Genomic DNA, 9827 nt, shown 5'->3' on the forward strand with positions numbered 1-9827 from the left:
TAGTCGGTTCTGGTTCGGATTTTCGGATCCAGTAAAATGCCCAGATCTATAAAAGACACATAGAAAATCAGACAAAACAAGGACAGAGGAAAGACAATCAATGTCGGAAATCAAAATCTGTACAACCGGATATGACGAAAGAGGACAAGACACCAAAGTAAAAGACATCTGTCGTTTTTTGTTAAGGAAAGAATATCACCAGTCATATGATTAAGGAAAGAATATCACCAAAAGCCAACATATCTTCTGTTGCTCTACTATATAAACAGCACGAGAGCTTTGTTTATGAGAGACATATGAGCTTCAACTACTCTGCTACTTGTAACTTCATCTTCTATACTTTCTCTATTTGAATTTACCAAAAAGAAGAAAAATGGCTGCCAGTGACAATAAAAATTCTCTTCTCAACTATGTTCCGGTCTACGTTATGCTTCCGGTAAGTTGAGATCGATCATTCAGTAGGTTTACATCATTAGTTTTGCTAATGTTTCTACAGCTCAACTCTATGATTTTATTCTATGTGAATGCAATGAATGATTATATTACTTATTAGAGACAAAGTTCTATATCGGAAGTTAGAAGAAATCATTAGTACATAAGTGATATGGACCAACCCACTCAAACGGCTCCAATATTACATATCATTTAGCTCAACTTGAATCTACCGGAAAGATTCAATAAAAAAAGTCACTGAAGAGTGAAAAGTGAAATGAATTTGAATGCAGCTGGGAGTGGTGAACGAGAAAAATGAACTATCAGACCCTGAAACGCTGGAGGCGCAGCTCAAGCGTCTCAAAGAACAAGCTGGGATCGACGGCGTTATGGTCGATGTTTGGTGGGGAATCATAGAGTCCGATGGCCCTAAGCAATACAACTGGACCGCTTACAAAAAGCTATTCCAGCTTATCGCCAGTTTAGAACTCAAGATCCAAGCTATCATGTCGTTTCACAAATGCGGTGGAAACGTTGGTGACGTGGTCACGATCCCGATCCCCAAATGGGTCCGCAATGTCGGTGACAGCAACCCCGATATATTCTATACAAACCGTAAAGGAACAAGAAACGACGAGTATCTCTCAATAGGCGTCGATAATGTTTCTCTCTTCGACGGGAGAACCGCTGTTGAGGTAAGTATTATTCAAGTGTTTACGTTACGGAAAAAACAACTAGTAGCGTTTTAATAAATACTGTTTCGTGATCAGAGCCGGTCCTAGAATATTTAAGACCGGAAGCAAAAAAATAAATGTGGCCGAAAATGTAACTAGGGATGTCAAACCCAAGAACTGATGTAATTGAGATATGTCAGCATCACCACTAGACTAAAGAGGATTTACGAATTATGTGGCCGGAATTTATAGATAGATTAACGGCCGCAAGCGATTGCTTCATTGGCTTGATGTCAGGACCGGCTCTGTTCGTGATCATCAGTTGTACAGTGATTTCATGAGTAGCTTCAAAGAAAACATGTCGGATCTTATACAATCCGGTGACATTGTTGACATCCAAGTCGGACTTGGTCCCGCCGGCGAACTTCGTTACCCTTCTTACCCACAAAGTCAAGGCTGGGAATTTCCCGGCATTGGAGAATTTCAGGTCAGTTAGTCTCGCGTGTTTATTAGTTTAGCATGCTAGTATAGTAGTTTTGACGATTATTCCCCTGATAAAACGGTGCGTTTTGATGGTTACTTCTAGTGCTATGACACGTACTTGAGTAAGGATTTAAAGGAAGCGGCGGCCAAGGCAGGCCATCCTGAGTGGGATTTTCCGGAAGATGCCGGAGAATACAACGACAAGCCGGATGAAACTGGGTTTTTCAAGAAAAATGGGACTTATGTATCGGAGGAGGCCAAGTTTTTCTTGACATGGTACTCTAACAAACTCATCTTTCATGGAGACAAGATCCTAGGAGAAGCCAACAAGATCTTCAATGGGCTTAAACTTAACTTGGCTGCCAAGGTATTACGTAGTAGTATAATAATTAATTTATTCCGTGTTGACTTGTCTCGCAAGGTAACAAATAATATTCTACTAAACTGAGTATGTAGGTTTCGGGGATTCACTGGTTATACAACCACGACAGCCACGCGGCGGAGCTTACTGCCGGATATTACAACCTTTCAGAGAGAGATGGATACCGTCCCATCGCTCGGATGGTTTCCAAACACTTCGGCATTCTCAACTTCACTTGCCTTGAGATGAGAGATACCGACAATGCCGATGAAGCCCTAAGTGCTCCTCAAGAACTTGTCCAAGATGTAACAAATTCACGAGAATAAACTTTTAAATCTATTCAAAATTAAGTCTTCTGTAGTTTGATTTGTTTTGGTAAATCGTTGACGTATAGGTATTGAGCAAAGCATGGAAAGAAGGCATAGACGCTGCGGGTGAGAACGCATTAGAGACCTATGTAGCCAAAGGCTACAACCAGATTCTTCTTAATGCGAGGCCTAACGGGGTTAACCCTAACGGTAAACCGAAGCTGAAAATGTACGGATTTACTTACCTGAGGCTATCTGATACGCTCTTTGAAGACGATAAGTTTGAGCTGTTCAAGAAGTTTGTGAGGAAAATGCACGCTGATCATGTAAGCACATATACATAAACGCCACATTCAAACTCATAAAAATGTCTTTTTTCATTTTATATAATATATGTGTTGGAATGGAAACAATTTATTTAAGGATTACTGTGGAGACGCGGGACAGTACGGACAAGAGATTGTGCCCTTGAAATCGCAGAACTCGCAACTGACGGAGGAGGATATCGCCGACGCAGCTCAGCCAAGCGGAGATTTCGAGTGGGACTCTGAAACAGACATGAAGGTCGATGGTTGATCCCTCTCATCGTCAAACAAGTTAAGGGGAAGGAATTAATAAATAAAAAGGTTACGGAATATATAAACGGCTCCGATCTGTGAAGCGAGGGTGTTTATTACCGAATAAAGTGTGTTGTTCTGCTCGAATAATGTTTCTGTAAGTCTGGTTAAATAAAGTTTGTGAAATAAAAATTACTAAGCTTTTGTTTGTAAGAACAGTGAAAACATCTTCATCGCATACATTAGCACTACTATGTTTGTAAAAATGAAAAATAGATAACGACTCACTTCTATTTCATAAGTACCTGACAAGTCAGCACCTTTTTCCTAACACACAAACCTTGCAAAATACTTCTTTCTGTTTTGAAAAGATTCATATTTTAGAAACATAAATTGTTTCAAAAAACTTGTTTATTTTTATATTTTCAAAACAATACCTGATGATAAATTGTAAACTTTTCTTTCTAAACTTTATTTTACGGTACTTGTTTTTTTTTGACAAATATATTCTATTAATTCTGAAGCATGACCAATTGATAGAAGGTTGTGTTGTGTCCAATTAATAAATTGACCATGTAAAATAATAAACCAAATATTATACAACTATAATAAATCAAACTCTATTAACTGTAATTAAAGGAAACTATTTCTAAACCACCTAAAAAGAAACTACTTCTAAAATCGCCGTTGCTAATTTCATTACTTTTTAAATATCACCCTTTAGTTCCAAAATATTAGGAAACACTTTCCACCAGACTACGTGGCTATTCTCTATTTTTGTTTTGATCACATAATTATTAGTTTAACCTGCATTTATTTAGATGTATTTTGTAAATAAATATTAATGATATTAATATGCTAGAAACTAGGTTTAGACTACTTCCCAATTGTTCTGATATAGTTGTGAGATAATAAGACTGTGGATGGACTATGGTGTAGTTTAATTAATTTTAATATATGACTAGATTTTGATTTGTTCTTTAAAAGATGAATATATTTTTGTTTTAATTTCTTTTGAGAAAATTAGTTTTCATATATGTATTTTTAATTATATTTGTGGTTGTTAGTATTTAAACAAAACTAGATACAATTATATAAAGAAAATAATCAATGGATCCTTAAATAAATGAAATAAATAGTTGGACATAACATTTATCAATAAGCATATTTATAATTTAATAGAATAGATTATAAATATATCAATATTGAAAAATAAAATAAAAATTACGTTTAAAATATAGTAAATTTTTAAAATCTATTTTATTTATTTTTCATTTCACATAAGAATTTAATTTAAATAATTTTTAACAAGTTGAAAGGAAGACATATAATAAAATACAATAATATAAAAATTAAAATTAATTGAGTATCTAATTCAGATAATGAAATTAAATCTAAAATTTATAAAAGTAACAATTTAAATAAATTGGGTTAAATATTGGTCATCCACTGGTTCAATCTATAGCTTTTGGTTTTAGCGGGTCTTATTATGTTTTAAGTTTATATATATATATATATATATATATACACTATTAATTTTGGATCATGACCAATTGATATTTGTTGGGTCCAATTAAAAAAAATACAAGGAAGCAATGTTTAACTGGTTTTATACGGCATATTTATATAACCACTTAACCACTAATCTAACTTTAAACAACAGAGTAGAACAATATTTCAATAATATAATTACTTTTTCTTTCTTTCTGCAGATCAGTTCATACTTTTTAGAAAAATAAACCATATATTTTTTAACTGCATCTAAAATGGTGATTATGTACAGAAATGATACAGATGTACAGGAATGAACGTTAACTATATACAAATGTCCTTTAAAAACTGATCCGGATCCACTAAGTTATGTACACGAATGATACACAGTTAATGTGATGGTTATTCGCCGGCAACTCGACGGGTAAACGTGAAATGGAGGCAAACCGTGGTAAATTGACTTCACACAGTCAGTTGCTCTGAAAAAAAAAAGCTCACTGTTTCGATGTTTCTCATTTGAAACTACTTTTATGTTATAGATCTATTATATTTAGGTCTGAATCCGTAAAATTATCAAACGAAACTGTGAGATCCTGAGAAAAAAAAAAGAAAAATGGCCATCAAAAATCGCAGAGGAATAAAGGTTGAAGATAAGGGTATTTTTGTAAATTTTTGTATAATTAAACCTAACGCAAAAAATACAAATACAAAAAATGACAGTAATTTTCGTTCAACCCACGACCTGAACCACATGTAGGAAGTTACTAACCACTAGACCAAACGTCCATAATATTCTAAAGCACAAAATTAACGACTAAAGTATATAAATATATACTAAAGAAAAATTAAATATTCAGAGATATAATTGGTTACAGCCTGGATTTTATAAAAAAAATTATTTCTTAAAAAATATAAAACAAAAATATATCCATCTTTTTAGGGTTGATCAAATAAATTTAGTTCAACTATTTGAAAAAATCAATTTGCGGATGCAGATAATGAGCATTTTATTCGGGGTGGGTGCGGGTTGGTAGATTTTAGATTGCGGGTACCCGCCGACCCGAAAAGTATTTAAAAATAAAAATAAAAAATGTAAACACTTTTTTAAAAATATGGTAATTTAAAAACAATTTAATTTTTTAAAATATATAATTTTATTATAAATATAGTTTTATATTTTTATAATAATTAAATTAAATTACCATATAAAAATATATTTATAATAAAATTTAAAAAATTTATAACCCGCGGATAAACGCAAAATTAAATGGGACGGGTGCCGGTACAAATTATTTGTTTGCAGGTTGTGCGAATCATATTTTTTGACCAAAACAAAATTAAAAGCCGCGGGTTGGCGGGTTCGACCGGATCAATTTTTGAATTGCTATTATTTAATAAAATATATTTTGATTAAGATTTATACAAAAATATGATTATAAAGAAAAATACAAATATAACAACAAAGAAAACATAAATATAAGAATTAAATTAAAACAAAAATATACCCGCCCTTTAAAGGGCGGGTCAGAATCTAGTTGTAAACTTAAAATTAAAAGATAACTATTCATCTTTTTGGAGGTACAAAAACAAATACAACAGAGGGACTATATAAAATTAGAAAAACAAATACAATGTTCATAATAGTATATTCTTCAAATCCCTGTAAACATAACTATTCCTTCAAAATCAAAGCGAAATCAAACTAACTTGCCCAAAGACAATTGATTCTGTGGACGAACGAAGTCCTCTTTTATTCATCATTATAGACATTGCATATGTGATATGTCCTTATATAAGAGGATCCGTCTTAGGCCTGAACACTACCTCAAGTTCTTCCAGAACAAACCCCACACCTTTCCATTATCCGAACCTTGCCGATTGGGACACAAGTTCTCTATTGGGGGAAGGGATTCAGTCAGAAGAACCTAGAACCGTAACAGGCGAACAAAACTTTGAGCTGCTACCAACGACATCCATCCATTGAGAGAGGAGTGAAGGTTTTGGTTTAAAATCAATAAAGATCGGTCTCCACGACAGATAAATTGATAAATATGATCTTGCTATATATGATCTTATTACAGAGTCGGCAGACTTCGGTTTAATCCAAACTTGTAATAATTTGTTTTCTAGAAATTCTGTCAATTTTTTTTTATTTTTTTGTGGGTTGCTCCAAAGTTTGTATTCCGAAGTTGTGTTTTCAAGATAAGTAAAATTTTCATTTTGTCGAAAAAATAATTTTTTTTTTTACATCGAAAGTCTATTCTATTACTCAAACTTAAGGTGGTCTGGGTAACCAAACCGGAATAGAACAACCAAAGTAGCAAAGAAAACGGTAGAAAGTGCGAGCAGTCATAGCTAACGAATCAGCAACTACATTTTGATTTCTTGGAACATAGTAGATGGTGAACTCCGTAAAGCACATCTTCAGGGTGTGTATCGTTTCTAACTCTGTAGAGAAGGTTGACCAAGCATGTGGTTCCATTATCATTGCGATCAAATCCTTGCAGTCTGTCCCAAATCTTTGGCAATCCGAGTGTTGCAGCATTGTCTTCATTGCCCATTTTAAAGCTTCAAGTTCCGAGTGTAATGGTGTTTCACGTCTCCTCATGTTTTTTGTCCCCATAAGTTAGAACTTTTCCATGCTATCCTTCCAAGCCTATCCTATCCCAGTGAAACGATCAGTAGAGGTCCATGAACCATCCACCATACAGATGTCACCCAAGCTTAAGACTTGTGGTTGATGTGAGGTTTGTTTCCTAGGGGCAGCCGGTATCATCTCCCTTGCATTGTGCCATGCTTGACATTCAGACTCCGCATAACTGATTAACTCCCCTGGATCCCTATCCAGTCCTCTGAATAACTTATCGTTCCTAGCCTTCCAGATATACCATATTAGTCGAAAAATCATTTAATTGAGGATTTAAATCATTAAACATATGGAAAGATTAATATAGATATATAGATTGTTGAATTATTTTTTGCTAATTTCTTTTAAAAATCAAATATTAAATAACATTATTTAAACGTACAATCACCTTACACTTACACATAGAAGTTGCTTTTGATAAAGAAAAGTAATAGAATTTAGATCCTTTTTAGTTACTGTCTCAGCAGTCGAAAACAGAAAAAAAAAAGAACCTAGATATTGAGGTCTCAAATGGAACACAAGAGATCAAACCAAGAGAGGACTCTTTCTTTGTGGAGCAGGACACTTGAAGTCGCGAGGTGGAGTCTTTCCACAGTCGACAAGAAGCTCAAGAGCAATGGGAATAATGAGGTCAATATTGAGAAGCTTGGCTCTAATGGTAGTGCAGAGACAAACCGCTGCGTCAAGACCCACTAAACCGCCAAGAACTGGGCAACAAGTTGCCTTTGCGTAGCTTTTCCCTAGTCCGATGTGAATCAAACCGCCTAGCACGTCCACACACGCGCCTAGCTTCAGCGCATCGATTGAGCAAGTCTCCGGTTCAGGGGTTGGCGCTGGAGGTGGAGGAGGACATGGGGTTAGTGGTGGTGGCGGTGGCGGGCATGGCGTCTCGGGGCTTGGTACTGGTGGTGGCTTGACATACGGTGGTGGAGGCGATGGGGTTGGTGTTGGCTGCGGCGGTGGCTTCACGGTGGGTGGTTGTGGAGTGTACGGTGGAAAAGAATGTGGAGGGGATGGAGTGTGCGGAGGCTTGACGGGTGGCGGTTTAGGAGTGTGAGGAGGTGGTTTCGGGGTGTAAGGAGGTGGTTTAACGGTGGGTGGTTTAGGCAGTTTAACGGGGTGTGGAGATGGCTTTGGAGGGTCACTACAGTCGCAAGCGTAAGAGACGGCGAGGAAACCAACTAGGAGAAGTATCACAAAGAAAAGGTTTTGTTTGTGAAGAAGCCCCATCTTTAGTTTTGGGATTTAGTTTAGTGGTGAAATAATGAAGTACGTTAAAACTATTGAGTATCTTCCTCTTTATATAGACCAAAGGGAACTTTAAGATATTTGTATTCTTTATGATAATGATCACATGATTATCTACATCCGTGATGATATGAACTGGAGTTGGACTATAATATATGATAGTCGTGGGTTTTATAAGTCGTAAGACGTAGAAAGTTTTTCTTTTTTCTTCTGGATTATACAGACATTTCTGGTCTCCGCAGAAATAGGTCCAGACTAGTCACGTATTTACAGCCTACATTTTTAATTCATGTGTTGATTTTTTGTCCTTGACGATGCCGAAATATTAATGCCTCCATTTTTAGCCCACGTGTTCGTACAAGGTTTTCTTTACGAAGAGAAACAAAATAAGTACGTAAAAAGGTCTCGTCAAACTTCCGGATTTTCGGTATGTTCGTAGTTGTACAACTTTATTAATCTTTAGCTGCGATTGGTGACCATGTTTTAAGAGAAAAACTAGATTTTGACCCGCGGTTTTAAACCGCGGGATAATTTTTCGAAACAATCTAAATTTATTTAATATAAATTTGTATTTTTTATTGTATCTAAGTTTAGATGTTATAAATGAAACATTATATTGAGTATTTTAAAATCCGTCCCGACACGCTGTTAAATCGAAAAATTTTGTGGTCTCATATATAATCCGGTTTAGTTTTTAATAAAAAATATTTAAAGTTCCTATAAAACCCATAATAACAGCTAATACCCAGGATCTACCTATCGGTTGAACTAATAAATGACCCAATATGCAATCCGGTTTGACTTAAGTTATTATAGTTAGAGTATTCTAATATATATTCATGAATGTTTAGATGAATGATGGATATATAATGAAAGTGATGTTCCAATTTTAATACTATTTTTAGTCAAACTAAATTTTCATCTTGTTGTAAGCGTAATGGATCAATATTTGAGAGGATGCATATTAAAAATAAAATATATTTGAGCATCAACAATTTATATAGGTATATTACAATTTACTGATTTATGTTTGTAAATATAATTTTCATTTATTTAGTAAGTTTACTTTTATTAATCACATGTTATTAGATTTTTTTGATGTTTTGTTTATGACTTATGTTAAATTTAAAAGTTAATTTCATTAATCGCATTAATTTTGATTTATATTCGTATTATATATTAATTTTTATTTATATTTTTTCTTATATATATAATTATATTTTACAACTAATTAAACTATTGACACATACTCTCTTGCATCAATTTATATTTTATAAGTATATTGCATGTGTTTGAATAACCCGTAAAACTATGTTCGTAAAAATATAAATAATAACATGTTTCATCGTATACTAAATATTAATAGTATCAAACTATTACTATTTTTATCACATATATATATATTTATATATATATATATAATTTTAATACTCTAAATATATGAATTATATTTTTATATATTTAGTGAGGGTTTTGAAGAAATTGTTTTTTTTGCATTTGGATTAATATATAGCTGTATATATACAAATTAATAGATATATATCATTACTTATCACATTAATAATTAAAATATAATTAATTTATTATTAAATTTCGTATTAACTAAATTATATTCATTAGTTTAAA

At 33.7% G+C, this 9827-nt stretch overlaps 2 protein-coding genes across 2 annotated transcripts; one reads left to right on the top strand and one right to left on the bottom strand.

The window, feature by feature from the left end:
• The first annotated feature begins 287 nt into the window (after positions 1-287).
• On the top strand, positions 288-3031 carry LOC108819353 (beta-amylase 5). Its single transcript, XM_018592367.2, has 7 exons — positions 288-436; positions 726-1127; positions 1429-1593; positions 1693-1956; positions 2046-2255; positions 2345-2584; positions 2682-3031. The coding sequence occupies exons 1-7, from the start codon at positions 374-376 to the stop codon at positions 2832-2834; spliced, it is 1497 nt and encodes a 498-aa protein (XP_018447869.1). The 5' UTR covers positions 288-373; the 3' UTR covers positions 2835-3031.
• A 4229-nt stretch (positions 3032-7260) lies between these two features.
• LOC108819503 (36.4 kDa proline-rich protein) lies at positions 7261-8337 on the bottom strand. The gene has a single exon (XM_018592555.2). The coding sequence runs from the start codon at positions 8181-8183 to the stop codon at positions 7479-7481; it is 705 nt and encodes a 234-aa protein (XP_018448057.1). The 5' UTR covers positions 8184-8337; the 3' UTR covers positions 7261-7478.
• Positions 8338-9827: the final 1490 nt, after the last annotated feature.

The sequence above is a fragment of the Raphanus sativus genome, chromosome 8 (assembly GCF_000801105.2).
Source record: "Raphanus sativus cultivar WK10039 chromosome 8, ASM80110v3, whole genome shotgun sequence".
NCBI classification, from domain to species: Eukaryota; Viridiplantae; Streptophyta; class Magnoliopsida; order Brassicales; family Brassicaceae; genus Raphanus; species Raphanus sativus.